Source organism: Notamacropus eugenii, chromosome 4 (genome assembly GCF_028372415.1).
Source record: "Notamacropus eugenii isolate mMacEug1 chromosome 4, mMacEug1.pri_v2, whole genome shotgun sequence".
NCBI lineage: Eukaryota > Metazoa > Chordata > Mammalia > Diprotodontia > Macropodidae > Notamacropus > Notamacropus eugenii.
In genome coordinates, this window is record NC_092875.1 from 471,908,481 (window position 1) to 471,928,248 (window position 19,768).

The 19,768-nt window shown below is 38.0% G+C and overlaps 1 protein-coding gene across 7 annotated transcripts in view; it reads right to left on the bottom strand.

Annotated features, from left to right (window-relative positions):
- Positions 1-19,768, bottom strand: part of AP3B1 (adaptor related protein complex 3 subunit beta 1) — a 330,578-nt gene that overhangs the window by 111,286 nt on the left and 199,524 nt on the right. For 6 of the 7 annotated variants that reach the window (XM_072606405.1, XM_072606403.1, XM_072606406.1 and 3 more), the window contains 5 exons: positions 19,341-19,517; positions 9,150-9,336; positions 8,049-8,179; positions 2,166-2,271; positions 611-764 (listed from right to left, as the gene is read on the bottom strand). In XM_072606405.1, coding sequence (XP_072462506.1) covers positions 611-764; positions 2,166-2,271; positions 8,049-8,179; positions 9,150-9,336; positions 19,341-19,517 — 755 coding nt within the window. The remainder of the gene's footprint in view (positions 1-610; positions 765-2,165; positions 2,272-8,048; positions 8,180-9,149; positions 9,337-19,340; positions 19,518-19,768) is intronic. The other variant, XM_072606407.1, reaches the window with a different exon arrangement.

Below are 19,768 nucleotides of genomic sequence, written 5' to 3' on the forward strand. Positions count from 1 at the left end.
GCCACGACGGAGCTGAGCTGCAAACTCATCAAGGAAGCTGGCAGCAGAGAAGAGGGTGACAGGTCTGCAGAGGCCACCTCCTGACAGCAGTGGAGGAAACAGTTGTACAATCCAAGGGATTAGCCCCAATTACTCCAAGTTTTAATGATACTTTAACACATGATAATGTTGTTGATAACGGGTAATCTTCTGACACTTAAATATCTTCTGACCGTCTCCCTTCACAGCCCCTGACTCTAATATTTGGATCATAATCTTTTTAATATAACGTTATTTAGAAAAATCAATTGTCTTAGTTACATAATGGCAAAGTGGAGAAGGATTTAATTTGAGTCCTCAGCAAAATTGCTGCAAAAGGTAATTAAGTGTTTCACACCTACTGCTTGATCACTTCACTCAGCCTCCCAAGGTTATTCCAGTTTTCCAAAAGCAACCCCCAAGATCTGCTCAAGTTAAAAATGAAACCTAAGCACTATGGCAGCTTTAGTATGGTCCACTACGTCATGGTAATTCAAACAAACGCAACAACCACATTAATTTATTTACTTTCTACATTATGGGGAAACATTAACTTAGGACGACTGTCACACACAAGCGTTAACGTGTTTACCTTTTTCCTAGAGTTTTAAGCTTGCGCTTGGCTACTTGATTTTTGTTGTCTACATCAGACTCGCTTTCACTTTCGTCAGAGGAGTCATCACTGCTGTCCTCACTACTGCCTTCTTCCTTTCCTTCATCTCCACTTTCACTTCCAGATCCACTCTCTGAGGAAAAAAAAATATCCCTCATTTTATTAGAAAGGAAACCGTGCTCTGGTTGGTCACTGTAGTAGGATTCTTGGTGGTCATGTGACACAACATAAGCCCAACAGGTCCTACACCAAGGTGGATCAGCTCAGAGGAGGCGAATGGGGCAGCAACTTGTGCATCCCTCGTCCAAGTTTGGAAAGGCTCATCATCAGATGTAAATCCTCTGAGGTGGATTCGTTTTGGTTTTTGTGCCAGTAGCTCATGAAACAATCTACTTCTCTGAAGAGTAAAGGTTAAAAGTCCTGTCTGTAAAAAATATCTCTCCCTCATCCCCACTGGCCTTCTATGGTGTCCAATACTCTCATTACTGGAATGATTCCATGGAATTAAGGCCATGTCACTAGATTTCCATGTTAAAGTGCAAGGAGACAACATGAAAATGCTTTAAATGATTGCATATGTATGATGTCCAGATTGCTTAGCATCTAAGGTAGGGGGGAGACATTGGAGGGGAAGGGACAGAACATGGAACTCAAAACTTGAAAAAAAGTTTAAAACTGTTTTTACATGTAATTGGGGGAAAAATAAAATATTATTAAAATGCAAGTAAATTATCAGGGAGGGTAACTCATGAATAATCAACCATATCATATCAACAAAACTTAATTTATCCATTAAATCTGCTTCAACCCAGTATTTATCAAGTGCCTGTTATATGGAAAACACAATGTTACTAGCTTAATGTACAAAGAAAGGCAAGTTTTTGATGGGAAAAAGGAAAAGCAGAAAAATAAAGGCCTACAGCAAGAGATATTACAGAGGAAACGACATGGGAAGATCCCAGGATAGAACCATGAAGAAGAGTAAGGAGATGAAAGACAAATTTTACTCACTTCACCTTTGGTTAGGACAAGTTGTGTCTTCACACATGGTACAACCGTGCAGCAGTGGTGTTACACAAAGGTATAAAAGTGTTTTTCATTATCTGTATTTTAAAAGCACTAAATATTAAGACTTGAAAGGGACCATACAGCTCATCTGATTTGCAGATGAGGAAACCTGGACCCTGAGAGATGAAGTAATTCACCTTAAGGTCATACAGCTAGCGATGAGATGGAAGCAACTAGAATCCAAGTCTACAGGGTCTGAGTCCAGAGCTTTTCCCATTATACTTCAGATTCTTGTCTTAATTAAAAAGGGAATAGCTTTGTATCAGCTTTATTCCTATCTAGTTCTACATTTTAGAATAATTTAAATAACTTAAGGCAAGCATAAAAGACAATTTATAAGGCCCAAATACAGGCATATCCCACAGTGATATTCAATTTCCCAGTGTGCAAACATCCAGGGTTCTTGCTATTCTAAGGGTTACTGTCATAAAATGAACATCATGTTAGGACAAATGATAATCCATACCGCTCTCACTGCTGTTGTCAGAAACATCCTCTTCAGATTCTGAATAAAACGTTTCATCAGGTTTCACTTTCTTTACTTTTCCAGATACTGATGTCCATTCCTTTGCCTGCAAACACACACACACACACACACATACACATAAATACAATAATCTTCCCTTATTTTGGGGAGGCACTTCTGGTAAATGCTTCCATTCAGAATCCAACTATGATCATGAAAGCCAGTGGGAAAAGGCCTCTAAATGGCTTAATAGATGTCACGAGACCCTGAACTAAAGCCCATGTCCTTATCCCGAAGCAGATGGTCTTCAAACCCCAATTCTGATTCTATTAACTTACATCACCAGTAAGCTTATTTTATACCTTACACAATTCTAACAAACTTAGCTACCCAAGGCAGATCAGAAGCTTTTAGAAGTACATCTATTGACAAGAGGCAGAAGTGGTCACTGACAGGGGAGCAGATGAGGCCATTTTAAAAAACCTGTTGCTATATAACAATCTAGAGTCATTCAATGTAGCAGAGCAACCTTCCAAGTGCTAACAGACCCAGAGTTTACTACTGGATCATCATAAAGTACACTAAACGTTACCCAAATTGCTAAGAAAACATAATATTATATCCTGCATGATTTATTTAAAAAGGTAAGCAGCAGCCAGGTGGTACAATTGATTGAGCCCGGAATCAGTGAGATCTGAGTACAAATCCAGCCTCAATCACTTGTAATTTTAGGAAAACTAGTTTCTGGCCCAAAGCAAGTACTTAATAAATCCTTGTTTCCTTCCTTCCTAGAGAAATAAGATAACATTTTAGAGGGGGCAATCAAAAACGGATGCTGTAAGATAAAGAGAAGTTCTGATTAGAAGAGATGAAATTTTAATTATCAGGGAAAATGAGTTATTTCTAAATGTTGTTAAGCAGGTGGGGGATAGTGGAAAGAGCACTGGGATGACAGAAGCCCTCGCTTCACCAGCTAACTTCAGGCTGCTTCTCAGAACCTCAGTTCCCTCATCTTTGCAAAGGAGGTAAGTTTCCCTAACGACTTCAGAAGGGTGGAGCTAACTATGACATGAAATAATGGGCAAAAGTCTGGCCAAAGGAAGCAGTCCCATTATTCTGAGAAGGGGTCTATGAGGTTTCACCAGACCACCAAAGAAGTCTACAACATTAAAATGGGTGAAGAATCCCTGCTCTATCAATCTTTTCTGGAATATATTTTACTTCCATGGATTATTTCCTGTGTATTTAATCTTGTGCAAAATTGCAATCCTATTGATCTTTCATTGCTGTTATCTATGTAAGAGCAGAGACCGTCCCTAAATGACAACTCCATATTGTAAAACATTGCTGAAGGTTAGATACTAGGCTGCACAGTGGACAGAGCACCAAACCTACTCAGGAAGACCTGAGTGCAAATCCAGTCAGCTGTGTGACCCTGTGCAAGTCACTTAACCCTATTTCCCAAAATCTCCTCATCTTGAAAATGTAAAAGGAAAAGGCAAACCCCCTCCAGTATCTTTGCCAATAAAGCCCCAAAGGGGTCAGAAAAAGGCATGATTGAAACAAATGAGTGCCAATAACACTGCTAGCACCCTTACGCAATGTGCACTTGTCTAATGTTGATACAATCCCTCACAATAACACACCTTCTGTTTATTGCAGCTGCCTTTCCGAGAAATACATCAAATGTTCTGTGCTTGGAAAAATGACAGCAGTTCTCTGTAAAGGGGCCTATGATAAAATTTAATTCTATAATAATTTTTATAGGAAATGTAAATGTGTATGTTTCCAAAGCCTAAAGCACATTCCCCATGAGGAGTTTTGAGAAAAAGAAGTGTACCTGATTCCTCAAGGCATCGAACAAGAGGGCTGTCATATCAAATCAAATGGGATTATATACGTAAAAGGACGATTACTGTTGTTACTTCTTGGCACAAAAATCCACCACAGTGAGCTACTGTCTCCAACAAAGAACACTGTATTATCATAGTCTTAGGGCCCTGAGCTGAGGGCCTGGGGATGCCCCTCAACAATATGAAAATGCTTTGACCATCTCAAGCTTTTTTTTATTTGGGTGCTTATGCAAAAGTGGTATTATGACGATCTAACTAGTTTAGCTTAGCTCTTTTCGCATGACATCTATATGTAATCTGTCCCCCGTTACAGATGTGGTTTTCCAGACTGCTCCCACATACAGCAGCATGGCATTTCACTGACTTAGGGACTTCCACTGAAGATGGGTCTCTTGTGATGTTAACAAGTATTTCAGACATAAAGAGATTAACTTGCCCAGAGCTAGCACATGTCTGGGCTATAATCTGATCCCAAGGCTGCTTACTGGGCTGTCTTTTGGCTCTTATTTAGTGGGGAACATGTCCAGCCTCAATCATTCATTGCTATGTTGTTTGTGGTGTGTTCAGTTGCGTCTGACTCTTCATGATCCCATTTAGACTTTTCTTGGCAAAGGTACTGGAGGGGTTTGCCATTTCCTGCTCCAGCTCTTTTTACAGATGAGGAAACTGAGGCCAACAGGGTTAAGTGATCTGCCCAGGGTTGCACTGCTAGTAAAGTGTCTGAGGCCAGTCTTGAACTCAGGAAGATGAGTCTCTCTGACTTCAGGCCCAGCGCTCTAGCCAGGCTCCAAAGCCAAACTGCCATGAGCTCCTTCTGTTTTCACTGAACTAACTATTCTCCAAGACTCATCACTAAAGACTTTTTATTGACATTCGAAGTACTGAGTAAATGCTGATGATCAAAACTGTTCGAGAAGCAAAATGTGGTCTCCACATCACAACAAAACTTCTGCTTCTTTGAAAAACTGCCACAGAGTTATTTGTCTTTTCTAATCTCTCAGACGTCTAGGCTTAAAATTGTAGTATTAAAGACAAATTTAAGGATGAAAATACAAAATGCATTCTTTTTTTAATATGAAACTGTAACATTAATAAAAATCTGACATTTTCTTCCCTACTTCCATCCCTCTTTATTCCCTTCAATAACACATCAAATTTTAATGGACTCTGTTTACATAATGCCCTGGATTTTTCAAAGTTAGTATTCATGCTTCATTATCATTTATAGATTTAGAAACCTTTTATTGAACTTTTTCCTCCAGAATGACAAAATCAGTATGACAAAAATCAAGAGTCTTTCCATTTTAATGTTAATTGACCTAACAGTATAAAATATTATTAATTTGAAATGGATGTTAGTAAGGAAAATGGGCTTTAAATTAATTGGATTTATTTTAGCTGGTATTTTGTTTAAAAAAACACAGGCATAGAACCTAGTCACCTCGAGGATGACATTAGCTTTAAATTATACAGTGTTTTTAGACATCATACATGCAATCTATTTATGTTGTGACACCAGAGTATGTTTTAAATAACCCTAAAATTTTCTCTTGGTTGGTTTTGATTGAATTTTTATTTTTTTGTTACTTTTGTATTTCTGCAAATTCTGAGGTCACACCCATGTCTTTTCTAATATCTAATATCCATGCCTTCTGATATCAGAGCATTATTACAGTCAATAATTCTTAAAGAAATTAACAGTACATAGGTTTGAGGTAGACCAGAACAACTCTGCTGCAGGAAGTAATGGGCATTTGATAACTGTTAATTGACTGAAAACTTAGGGAATGTCTTAAATATGATCGACAACAGCGCCATTAATTTTCTGACTACATTAATTTGTCTCCAAACAGAATACAAAAGAAAGGATTGTTTTGGAATCAGAGTTTTTTCCCTGCTCAAATTTAAATAGGGGACAAAAATAACAACAAAAACAACCGAGAACTTCAACGCAGAACAGCCGCCTCAGCCACATCCCATGAAGGAGACTGACTCTCACTGCGTCACAGGAAATGGCAAGGATGAGGAACTCGGAGGAAAATGGGAAGACTTGTAAGAGCTGGCAGAGGATCCAACAAGCAATACGAGGAAAACCATCCACACGAGCCGAGTATGAAGTTAACCACAGTCACGGACCTTGACAAAATGAAGAGATAACGAAGCCCCTCCCTCTACATGGTATCAGAGGATGACACGCTATTGGTTGGTGTTGCTGAATTATTATTGCTTGGGTACGTATGGCAAATGATGGGGTGGCAATTCCCAGAAATGACTGTGATTTCTTTTTTTTTTTAATTTTTTATTATTTTTTAATGTTTAACAATCACTGCCATACAATTGAGATTTTATCCCCTCCACACCTACCCCCCACTACCCCCCTCCCTCCCCACGACTGCATACAATTCTGTATAGGTTCTACATATACTTTCCTATTGAGTATATTTTCACTATAGAATGACTGTGATTTCTAAAAAATGTTTTAAAATATAGATCCTGAATATGCCTTTTGGAAATTTTCTGTAAACATACACATACATACATACATACATACATATATACACACGCACACATACATACAACACATATATATACTCTAAAGTAATATGGAGAGCTGCCTCTGAAAAATCTACTCTGCTCCCTTCTGATTTCTCCTCTGTGAGTAGGTGTTCGATGTTAATTGTATTAGATGATTTTACTTCAGAGGAAATAAATTTAAAAGTCTTTAAAAATATATGCCTCCACTGTATAAAATTCTACCTTCCTTTCAGCAATAAATAGTCCTTTTTCACATCTACTCTCATTGATACAGAGTATAAAAAAGAGGGTTTCATGGCTGAAAACTTGCACTCTCAGCAGAGGTGGTCTACTAGAGAGGCCCAATGGAGAATTTCTAAAGTACAATGTTTTCTTGGCCATTCCAATGTTACCTGATAAAAAAAAAGCTTCTCTCCTCTGCCCACAGCTATAGCCAAGAAGGCTGCTGTTAATGCACTGGAGGGAAGCCACATGAGCCACATGAATCAAAGCAATCTATGAACAAGGCCAGAGAGGTCCAAGAGTTGCTGTATCAAGCCTGAGACCTTCAGTTCTGAAAATCTTTTCTAGTGGTGGAGAGTCCCAACTGTTTTGAGAAGAAATATGATAGAGAAATATAAGCAACTATTTTCAAAACTTATCCTTATACTATCACTCATATGCTAGCAATACTTCTATAATGTCTGAAAAAAAGTGAGAAACTTACGGGTAGATTAATATCATCTTCCTGAATCCAAAGCCTTTAGAATGGAACAGGGAAATTATTTTTTCTGTCCATCAGTATCCACTTAAAAAATTTTCTGGTTACATAGAATTAGTTTCCAGTAATAGCCAGAGAGCCTCTATCTTCCCCATTTCCAGCAAGGGGATATTATTATTGAGTCTGGGACATCAATCTTTTGACCTGAATAAAGGTCAAATGTGTGCACTTGTTTGTGCTTTTAAGGAAAAAAGACGAGGATTTATACAGAAGTCTAACAAAAACAAAATGTGTGATGCGAAAGCAACATAAAGCACATTAGTACTTTGACATCGCGTCCCCCAAGAACATCAGTGTACAATATCATCGCTGTACAAAGCCAGGTTTCGTTAGGAACATTCTGTTTTATGAAGTCATCACTTGATTAGGTACAGCAGAAAAAGGCTATCTATATTTTTATTGGAAGGGCACAGGAAAACATTTAGAAAAATGTGGACATGAGCCTTACAAAACAAAGGGAAAGATGACGTCAATGAATGTGAGCATCACAGACAACTCACTTAACACAGCAAAACACACTTTCAAAGACACGTCCTTTACAAAGATCAATTTTTCTTTACTTAAGAAAAGGTACACTGCACGTCTACTGTCAGAGACACATCTGTCTTTGGTGCGTACAGAGGCTTTTTACAAATACACACAGATTACAGTAATAATAGATCTTAGTTAAAAATCTCAAAATGAAATACTTTTTGGAATGCTTAACGAAAATTACTTTTAGAAAGAAAGACTTACCAATTCAATCACTTCTACGTTTCTAACCGACGGGTCAGGCGCCACCTCTGGCCAATTAGACAACTCCAGGTACCCAGAAGCTTTCGTGTTCAGCGTGTGGGACAAGGTCCCAAGCTGGAAATGATCCCTGTCTAATAGCGAGAGAGGAAAATACAGAATCACAAAGAGCAATCCCAATCAGGGCTACAGGTAACTGGCACATTACCTGAAATGTCAGGGAATAAATACAAAGTAGGAAACTCTTCATAGGTCAAAAAACTGATTTCAGTCCACAGATTACAATAATCTCCCCCATAATGGTCAATAAAAAAGCTAATCAGTCAATGTGTTTAGAGGTGTTGCTCTGAAATGTAGCTTCTCTAAAAATTACTTTACTGTGAATATTAAGAATGACAGCATGGTTAAACAATCCATATACATGTCCTGGCACAAACTCATTCAGAATTTTAATAGTTTGCTTTTTGTTTTGTTTTTAATAATGTTGAGCTCTTTTGCCACTTTAAGGAAACTGAATATTAAATAATTAATAATACAAAAATTGAGGTAGATTAGAATTTGTTTCCAAGTAAAGTGATCATTTAAGTTGGCAAAATACTTAATTGTTGCTTTTAAAAATCAAGGAAAAATATGTCAACTTCTCCTTTCTCTGAAAAAGAAAATCAAATCTGAAGAGGCTATTACCTTTAAAAATAATGATTATTTTAAATGCTACTCTATAATCACTAACATCTCCCTCTTCAGGGAAACCATTTTATTTAAATGATCAAGATGTCTATTTAAACAGAAGTGAAGTTTAATACCTAATAGGAGCCTCTAGTTTTTTCTATTATTCAAACCAAATTCAAAATCTACCTGATTAGAAGTTAAATTAGTGTTTTCAAAATCATTCTGAATTTCAGATGTGTTAAACACACAAATCTAAAATGGTGTGGCCATAAAGTGTGTCCCAAAGCCAGGGCAGTGGAAAGCATGTTGTTCTTACATACTTCCATGTTAATCATTTATATCTGCTACGTGAGATTCTTGAGCATATTAGAAATACAGCACAAAGCTGTAGTTCTTCACGAAATATGGGTTTAGGAATTACTCTTGAAAGCGTACCTTTAAAAGGAGATTCAAGTAATGGGGCAGGCTTTTGTGCCAAAAATATTTTTTTGGCATATTTGCTTAAGGCTCCGCTCTTCTCATTCGGAACAATAAGCTGCCTAATAAATCTTGTGCGGTCTCTGATGTCGTAGCTTTGGTCATACTTGCCGAGATTTAATATGTATTGGGTAAGCAATTTCGTCTGTTAGGAAAAAAAAAACATAACAAGAAAAGAATACAGTTATTTATGATTATTGATAACTCTGGATAAACATATTTAAAGAGGTAATAAAAATGAATGGTTATGTCAAACAAATGTTGTTCCATAGGGAATATGCATTTCTAACACTGCAAATGGAATTTTGAAGCCAAAGCACATGTCCTCCTCTGTACTGGGGAGGTGAATGCTGAGCACTGAGAAGCAGCCATGTGCTAGATTATTAAACTGCTGAAGTGGAAAGAAAGGCATCATTAAAAAAATAATCATATATGGCAAACCCGCTGAAGGGTCTACGTGAGCATAATGAATGTGGAAATACAACTAAAAACATGGCACTCAAAACTTAATCGGAAAAATATGCAGGACATCAAAACATCAGAGGGTATTAGGGGGCTGGCAAAGCGCTTCTGCTGAGGTGTGTTTTATGAAGAGATACTGTCCCTGGCAGGAGCAGTGTCTGCACTCTGACTGCACTCAGTTACTTTACCCTGAATTATGACCCATTAAAGCAGACACATGAATCACTGAACTGGATTACTGCAAATTATTTGCAGTGCATTTAGCTGTTACTTTTTCATAAAAGCAAGCTGCTGATGCCCTCTAAAAACTAGGATAAAAGACTACTTCCATTTTTTTCCCCTGCTGCTTATAGCCTCCAATAATACTGGTCATTTATTTATCTAGGTAAGGGAACAACTTATATTACAGCAGCTTTTATACCATAATCAGGTTTCCTAATTCAATTTCTGAGTGTGCCACATTAATACAACATTGAAATAATTTTAATAAGAATTAAAATAAAATGGAATTTTAACAAAAAGAAGAAAACTGGATACTTCTATTCAAAATTTTGGTTCTTCTGTAAAAAAAAAAAAGCATAGCCATTAATTTACTATGCAGATGTAAAACTGTAAACTTGGAAGTTAAATGTTATACACATGACATGTGTAAAATATAAAGTAATCTGTATAAGCAGAGTTAATTGGCAAACATTAGAACAACACAAGCCCCCTAACAGCCTAGCCTAGCCAGATACTTTAGTGAAACCGAAAACAGCACAGGCAGTTATCTAGGGCCATTATTACTATTTGTTAAAAGCATTTTTCCATATAGAAGCAGCCTTTTCAGTAAGAAAGTCTTCAAGATACTAAGAGTTTCATTAATACAGAAGAACAGCTGTAACAGCAATAGTCTTCCATCTATCGTGCCTATCAACAATTGCTACGTTGACTAAGCTTCACATGAAAACAATCTTATGATTTGTTATTTTAATGGGAGTAACATATACACATACGTAACAGCCAAATAAATGGTTTTTAACCCTTCTAGCTCATGTTTGCTAATGACTGGTAAATGACTCAACTGTTCATAAAACAGTGTTCTTAAGAAGTAACAGTTATCAATGCTGCTTGTGAATATGATCTCTCAAATTAATTTTCAAAATACATGGTTGGCATGTGCTTACACAACTTAACAAGGACAGCAACCATCTTAAACAAACATCACCCAAGAGACAACAAAGTCCGGCCAGGCACAACAGACTTCTGTGCTACTCTTCGATGGGCATTCTATCACAGACTGCAATCTTGACCTTTTTTCTTCATAAACAAAACTGAATCAATGAACAGACAGAACAAGAACAGCTCATTTTTATAGGGCACATTAAGATTTACAAAGCACTTTCCTCGAAAACCAAGCAAAAGGAGATGTCTACACTGGCTTTCTAAAGAAATGCCATTATATATATATATATATGTATATATATAGATAGATAGATAGATAGATAGATAGATAGATAGATAGATAGATAGATATAAGGTCAATTTTTATTTAAACATTTGAATAAACAAAGTGCTGAAAAAATATAAAAACATGAATTCTCGGCAAAAATAGCTTATTTTACCACAAGATGATTATATGATCATTCTAAACATAGCACATAAATTAGCTCACTGTACTTTACAAATTTAAAATGAATTTTAAAAGTGCTCTTAATTCTATGAAAATTAATCTTAACTCCATGATGTTGACTCTGTACATTTTTTTAAATGAATGACTTTAGCAAAGGTAGCGGGGTTCATGAAGAAAGGCGACATAAAACACTTGACACAATGACACTGGAGGAAGGCATCAATATGATTTCTGGGCAGTTATTTCCATGATCTCAAGTGAATTAAAACTGCCAGGTGACCCAAAGAGCAGTGATAAGGTGCAAAAGGAGAGGGGAGCAGAAAGTAGCAACCAAAAAATTATATACAGTACTCTTATCAAGGTCACAACTATCAAGGCTACAGTTCGTTAAAAGGATGATTCAGACCCAAGAAGTGGAATAAAACACATTATTAAGAACATTAATGACTTCCTTCTAAGAAGGGAAATAGCAGAACTTAAAGCTACTAAGTTGATAGCTGTGAATGCTGCCTTTACATCCATGATAGACACAAAAGGACGTCTTTGGTATATAAGGCAGATACTCTTTAAGAGTGTCTTGGTCAAGAACTATACAGCAGGAGAAGACATAGACAAGCTCCAAGAAGTACAAGAAGAGATGGAGTCCGTATCTACAGAGACATTAATAAAATGAAAAATGCGATGTTTTTAATTGTCACTTCTGACCAGAAGACCTTTTAAGTACGAGTTTAGTTTACAATGGACACACTCACACCTCTCTAACAATCTCCATGTTGTTTCTTATTCGGCACAGTTTTTCCCAGGTTCTTATACTTTGTGGTATTAAAGTCATTTCTGAGAAATCAGCTAACAGAGGCGGTAGCAACATTAATTACTGTGGAGCTTCCAGCAGAATCAGAGATTAGAACGTGGACCTTCCATTTCAATGGGGACAAAGGAAGTTCCCCAAGATTTCAAGCTGCATTCCAACAGAGGGTCTACAAGTGCCATTTAACTGCTATTTTTAGTAAGTAAAGTAGGAACAAACAAAACTATATTGGAACTATAGGTGGCAAGGATTACTTAGTTTTCTTGCCAAGACCATCCAAGCTTTTCCTGTGATCACTCCTGGATGTGGAAGGAAGGGGCAATAGAAAGAACAATGAAGAACCTGATTAAGAGAGAAACTCAAGAATGTCTCTCAAAAAGGCAAAATACCAAGAGGCACATAATGCACCTTGAGTTTTCTGTACTGTCTAATTTCAAAGTACAAAGTGGAAGAAAAAACCATGTTTGCTTAAATTCATGGTTTCTTGACAGGTGTAACTTTACTGTAATGTTGAGGATGTCCATCTGAATTTCCTCACTTAATTTTACCAGTTTTTGACACTAGTACCAAAATGTTAAAAATTGAAGTGTTAGTAATCATAGTGGAAAGAAGAGAGAAGATGACCAGCGCAGGTTCCTATGCACTCATTGTTTTTTTAAAAAGTAAGCCTATCAGTTCTTGAGTGGTTGTTTTAAGGTAGTGTCCAAAATAGATTAATGACATGTTATCTTTCAATATACAATCAAATGTGATTGCACATGGGTGGAAATGGTAATAGGAATATCATGGATAAGTAACTATTGTTAATCAAAAAACATTACTTAATGACCTTTTCATTAGCCAAAATGATATGAGGTTCTCTTACTTTTTATTCTCTGATAAGGTGCTAAGGAACCATTATGCGGCTAAAGGGCAGGTGGAAGGGAGAGGAGAAAAAGCAGAGGATACGTAAAAACTTCAAAATAGAAAATCAGTACAGAACTGAGTGGGGCGCTGATTCATGTCTTTAAAATGGGACTTTCCTATTTCTAAATTAAGCGATAAATGATACACCAATATAACGAAGCCACATTGTTTCAAGTCATGTCATTTAACAGACAATGGCATTTCTACTTTACTCTAGAACTATCAGGGATTCACCGAAGTTTCTTGAGCAGGGGAGTGACACGGATAGACCAGTGCTTAAGAAAGGTCATTTTGGCAGATGTGTGGATGATTGCCAGGAGGAAAGACTGTAAGAAAGGGATAAAGCAGAATGCTACTGCAATGGTACAGGCAAAGAGTGATAAATGTATGAACAGAGATGAAAACTGAACCCAGTGAAGCTGATGAGATTACGGAGAACAGAAAGTAAACCAAGTCCAGGACAGAGCCCTGAAATACATCTACACTTAGTGGGTGGGATTTAAATAACGATCACCAAAAAGAGGCTTAGAAGGAGTAAATGGAGAAGAGTGCTTTGCTGAAGCCAGGGAAAAAGATGGAAGCCATGGAAATGGTATCTAGCAGTATCAAAACTCAAGAATAAGTAAGTGAATAAAGCATTTATCAAGCGCTCACTATCTGCAAAGTACTGTGCTAAGCAATGGGGATACACTTAGAAGGGTAAGACAGTCCCTGATCTCAAGCTCACATACTGATGGGTCAAATGACACACGTGGAAGGTTTCAATTGAAAGTTAGACAAAAAGGTCATACAGTTGGAATGGCAAAGCAAATGGTAATGCCTCTTCTTGAAGGTTGTTTCCACCGATAAAAATCATTTTAGTTTCTGATGCTGAACCATTTGACAGCTCCAAAGACTGTGGTGGAAAGAACTTTGCTTTTTGGATCTTCAGGAGCTGTGGCTGGAGTCCTTGCAGGAACAGTCTGCAGGCTACATCTCCACAGGGATGCTGCATCTTCTCAGGATGATGGCTGAGGGCACTGAGTTGGAAAGATTGCTGTTCTAAAGGCACTTGGGTTCAGGAGCCTGTGTCATCTCTTTTAGGTTCCGAGACAACATGGTAGTCAAGTTGGTGGGGACAGTTTGATGTCCCTGGCACATGCTGCCTCCTCTCTCTCCCTCAGGGTGCCCCATCGCTTCAGTGAGGTGTGCCCGTCTGCTCTGTAAATGGTGGTTGGTTGGCAGTTGATGGGAATAACCAGTCCCCTCTATACAGAATCTGTTCCCCAGATGACGGCTGTTAGGTCTGGGCTGATCAGCTGGACAGGTGGACTAGGGAGCACTGTCAGCCTCAGGATTCCTGTGCTCATCTGCCTATTGGTGGCAGCCAGTCTGAGATCCGTGTCCAGTCACAGACCTATCACATCTTTTTGATCCTCTTTGTCATCTCTCACATTCACACCCCTCTCTCCATTTTAATAATGCTCATTTAAACATCTATCACTCATTCCCATACCACGGTGGTAGCACCCTAATCAGTCTGCATTCTTATAGTGTCTCTTCTTAGGTATATGCTGCTGCCAACCAAACTGCCAACATGACGTGCCCTTGCTGGTATGAATGAGAAACATTTTCCAAAATGATGGCTGAATAAGTTGGGCTGGAAACACGTCTGGTGGTTCGGGGGACACTGATATTCAGAAGGCTCTTGGTTTCAGGGTCCAGGCTATAGCTCCCATAGAAACGTCTACAGCAGTTCTGAGATAACTAAGTAGTGACATCCAACAAACAGCTTTAGTGCCTGCGGAAACTAGGATGTCAGTGGCAGCATTTCTTTTTTTTTTTTCTGGAAGGAGATATTGAGATTTTTTAAAAAAATTTATTGATATCATTTGTTTTTACAACTACTCCAACTCCTTGTCATCCCATAAAAAATATACTTTAAAGGAAAGAAAAAAGAAACTTTAGCCAAACTGATGAGTACATCAAAAAAGTCTGAAAATATGCATCGTGTCTAACACCTGTGAAGCTGTACAAAGGAGTGAGAGGTGCCTTCTCCTGGCTCTTTTTTGAGGCCAGGCTTCTTCTCAGTCAGTTCTTTAGGGGCTGTTATTCCTAAGATATGAATTTTGCAGTCACCGTGATGTTGTTTTCTTGGCTGTGTGTACTTCCCTCTGCATCAGATCACTTAAGTCTTTCATGCTTCTCTGCATTTATCACACTCATTGTTCCTTACAGAGCACTGATATTCCTTTATATTCACATATGACAACTTGCTTAGCCATTCTCCAGGCAATGGGCATCTACTCTGTTCAAAGTTCTTTGCTCCCACAAAAGGTGCTGCCACAAATACTTTGGCATATATGGGAACTCTGTTCATATCAATTACAGTTAAGGAGTTATGGACACTTGTGGTCCCTTTATTTACTTAATTCCAGTCTGCTTTCCAGAATGTCTGTCCTGACTCACATCTCTCCCAGCAATGCCCCAGTGTGTTTATCTTCCCACAACCCCTACAATGTTGACTCTTATTTTTTTTTCCATCTTTGGTATTTAGCTGGGTGAAAGATGAAACTTCAGGGTTGTTTGGATTTGACTTTCTTTTTCTAAAAAACTTTTAAAAATAAGTCTTTTTCTATACCACCATAAATTCCCCCAGCATCTCCCCCACCCCCCTTCCCAGAAAGCTGTCCTACGTCAGAATGTTTTTAAAGACAAAACAATAAAGATAAAAAAATCAGCACAACTGATCAATACCCAGACTAAGTCCTGCATGTGACGCCTGCAGAGTGGGGGAGGGAGGCAGGAGAGCTGGCAGCATATTCATTCTGACATCTTCTCTTTCCATTTACACAGCTGCAGTCATTGGGTACACGATCTGCTTGGCTCTGCTTACTTCACACGGTGTCAGTTAGTGCAGATCTTCCTGTGCTTCTCTACGTTCATCTCATTCAGCATTTCTTAAAGCAAAGCAGTATCTCTCAACTGATGGGCCTCTACCACAAAAAGTGCTGCTATTAATATTTTGGTATATATGGGGGCTTTTTTCTTATCAATGACCTCTCTGAAGTACAAGCCTGGTAAAAGAATCTCAGAGCCAAAAGATATGGGCATGTTCGTAGTGAGGAGATAGCCAGAATGTAGCATGGAGGTGTGGGCCTAAGCAAGATGAGGTCAAAATTCACCTTTCAGAGTCCGAGGACCCTTGGATGGAGAGCCCAAAAACTCACTACTTAAGTTTTTCCATGCTTAGCTAGTTTGGTCCTTAAAAAGCTGATATAGTGAAAGTTCATTCATAAAACATTATGAAGATACAAAATTTGGAACTGTATCACTTCAAGAAACAGTAATAAGCAGTGGAGAGAAAAGAGAACTTAGGGAAAGGCTGTTGTGAGACCCAACTAAATCAGATCATCCCAAGAGAACGGGGAGATGCAAACAGAAGAAGGCCCCAGGGATCTATAAGGATACACTGAAATCATAAGTGAAGGGGACCCACCACACCTGTACTCCCGATTCCCTGGCACCTAAAACTATGTGAGGAAATTAAAAAATATTTTAAGAAGATGAGGAAATCAGGATAGATGGGTGGAACTGAGTAAGAACACATGAAGAAAACCCATGTTGGAGGTGGCAATCAGAAAGGACCAAAGAATCAATTTTAAGGGAGGAGGAAAAAAATAAGGAGGGAGAAGTAGAGGGAGAAAGAGAGAAGGATGCTCTCCCTCAAATAGGGAAGACATCAAATTATGATATAAAAAGGCAATCAGGAAGGTATCTGCACTGCTGACTGACATGATATGCTCCTCATCTATAAAGCAATCCTTATAAGAGAAAAGGTAGATTTTAATAAACAATTTTCTAGAGCAGACCATATCTTCAACATGCATACAAGTGGGTGAGAGTGGAAGGTCAGGAGGATACTAAAATACAGTTCAACTATCTTTGCAATATATCTGACAAAGTGTCTCATGCAATTCTTATGGAAAAGACACAGAAATGTAGACCAGATAATGGGAAAGTTCGATGGATTCAGAACTAGCTGAATAACTCTACCAAAGAGTGTTTATTATCAGTTTATGTCAAATATACAATAGATCTGTTCTCTATCCTATAGTGTGGTCTCCTCCATTAGTCAGTAAGCATTTTTAAGCACCTACTGTATGCCAGACACAGGCCCTGGGCATACAAAGAGAGGCAAAAGACAATCCCTACTCTCATCTCCACCTATTATAAATCTAACAGGGGAGATAACAATCAAACAAATGTATAAAAAGAGGCAATACAGATAATAAACAGGAAATAGTTAACAAAAGAGAAGCACTGGAATTCCTCAGGAATAGATCCCTGCTACAAATGGGATTTTAGCTTTATTTGGAAAGAAGCCAGGGAAGCAAGGAGGGGCAGCAAACAGGGCATTCCAGGCATGAGAGATGGCCAGAGCAAAGCCCAGAGCAAGGAGGCAGGGTGTCTGCTTTGTGGAACAGCCAGGAGGCCGGCCACTGAACTGATGAGTGTGTGGTAGGGTTTACGGTGTAAGAAGACTGGAAAGTTAGGAGGGGGCGAGGTTATGAAGGGCCCTGAAAGCCAAACACAGCATTTCCTATAGGATCCTGGAAGGGATAGGAAGCCAACAGAGTTTGTGGAGAAAAGAGGGACTCCTGAGAGCAGAGGCTGCCTTCCTTTTCTTCTGTTACTAGGCTTAACACAATGTGGTGCTTTACACAGGTAAGTGCTTGATAAATGTTTTCACTCACTCATTGTTATGTCAATAATTTTATCAATAACCTGAATAAAAGCATACAGCATTATACGATTTTCACATGACACCAAGTTAGGATGAATTACTAATATAATGAATGAAAGAGGTAGGAACCAAAATGATCTTAGCTTGAAACACGGGACCAAATCAATTAAGAAAGTTTCAAAGCTGACTTATACTTGGGGTAAAAATGGGGAATACGTGACTGAAAAATATTTACTCTGAAGAAGACCGAGGAATTTTAGTGGCCTGCAAGCTCAAAATGTGGTAACACTGTTATTATGGTAAACGAAAGATAATCCTAACTGCATGAAAAGAAGCCCAGTGTCCAGAAGTAGGGAGCCATAGCTCTGCTTGCATACTGGTTGTGAGACCCTAGGCAAGTATAAATCTTTCAGTGCTCTAAACAACTAAAACTGGAGGTTGCAGAGACAATGCTGACTTCAACGGAATGATTTTTCTCATTTGAGAGTTTTATCAGTGAAACCTTAAAGGTTCCATCCTGATCCCCATCATATCAGATATTAGTCAAGATTCAATGAATGCCATGTATCACAATGAATATATAATCTCTCTGTACATTGTTCCTATTACATTTCTGTTTGTAGACCTGTAAATTATTGGTTTCAAGGCAAAACTATTTCTAGTTTTAATGAACATAATTATTTTTAATCTTGCTAGTAGTCTACAGTGACAGTTTTAAAGTCAGAGAGCAGAAGTACAATATTTTTAGTAACCAAAAAAGGGAAGAAGTCATTATAGTCTCAATGTAACTTAATTCCTAGATTTAAGGACATTATAGTTTGAACATCAAGAAACCTGAAAGTTATAATAATATTTTATCAGTAGGCAATTAAACTTAGAGCAAGCATAATTTCCCATTTTATTTCTCAATTTTAAAAAATGAATCTATTGTTTGAAGAAATCACAAAGAAATCTGAAAATGATTAACTCAGTTCTATCAACAATAACTTGGAACCTGATAAAATCTAAAATATGGAAATATTTCTAACCAGTAACAAAAGGTTGGATGGAATCATCATGAGCCTTGCATGCGGGCCAACCAAATCATCTTTAACTCAACCAACATGGCATCCAGGGAAAAGAATAATCCCAACAAACACGAGAGAAAGTTAGACACCACTTTAACAGGCATTGGATGCCAAGAGAAAAAACAAATAAAGAAATAAAAAAATGGAAGTCCAGCATGTTGGGTGACCAATAACAGAAAGTCTCCTGGGAACAGCAGTGGTACCAAGAGCAGTCGTAACGATGGCCTGCGGTGCTTTATCTCACTGATCTTCTCAACAATTACAGGACATAAGCACTATTACTCCCATTTTACAGATGACCAAAGTGAGGCAAACAGACGTTAAGTAACTTGCTCACGGTCACACAGTATCTGAGATCAGATTTGCCACCTATATTATAGAATTAAAATCTTTCACCAAAGTTGGTCAGCATAATTTAGTCACAAAACTTCACACTATCACATTTAATCCTCAAAACTACTTCGTAAGTTATTATGCCATCAATGGCCTTACTAAAAAGCATTCCTAACAAAGTACCGAATGGGAATTCAGAAGAGAATTTTAGAGCTGGATTTTTATAGATTCTTACCTGCTTTGAGTTTGTTAAATACAATTTGGCTCCTAGATTTAAAATCTGTAGCTTTACAAGATCATCCTCGCCAGTGAAGCTTTTAGCCATCTTTCTCAAGACATCAGGAGCAATTTTAGGGACACGTTCACAATTCTCCCCTATTAACCAAAGAATACTTGCTCTAGCCACAGGAACCTAGAAAAAGAAAGTGGTCATGATGGATCGTTAATAAGGAGTAGACATATCACTCTTACTGTTGATACAGAATTAAGTGCGTTAAATAAGTCTGCAGTGTTCTAGGAACGAGCCTACATTTGCATACTGTTGTTATCAAACTGCGATGGCCACGATTCATTTCATAGTGTCTGATCTGTGATTTCTACCACCATTCTTAGGATGCGTGTAAGGATGTGTCTGCCTCAGGATTCTAGAAGCACAAGTGCTAT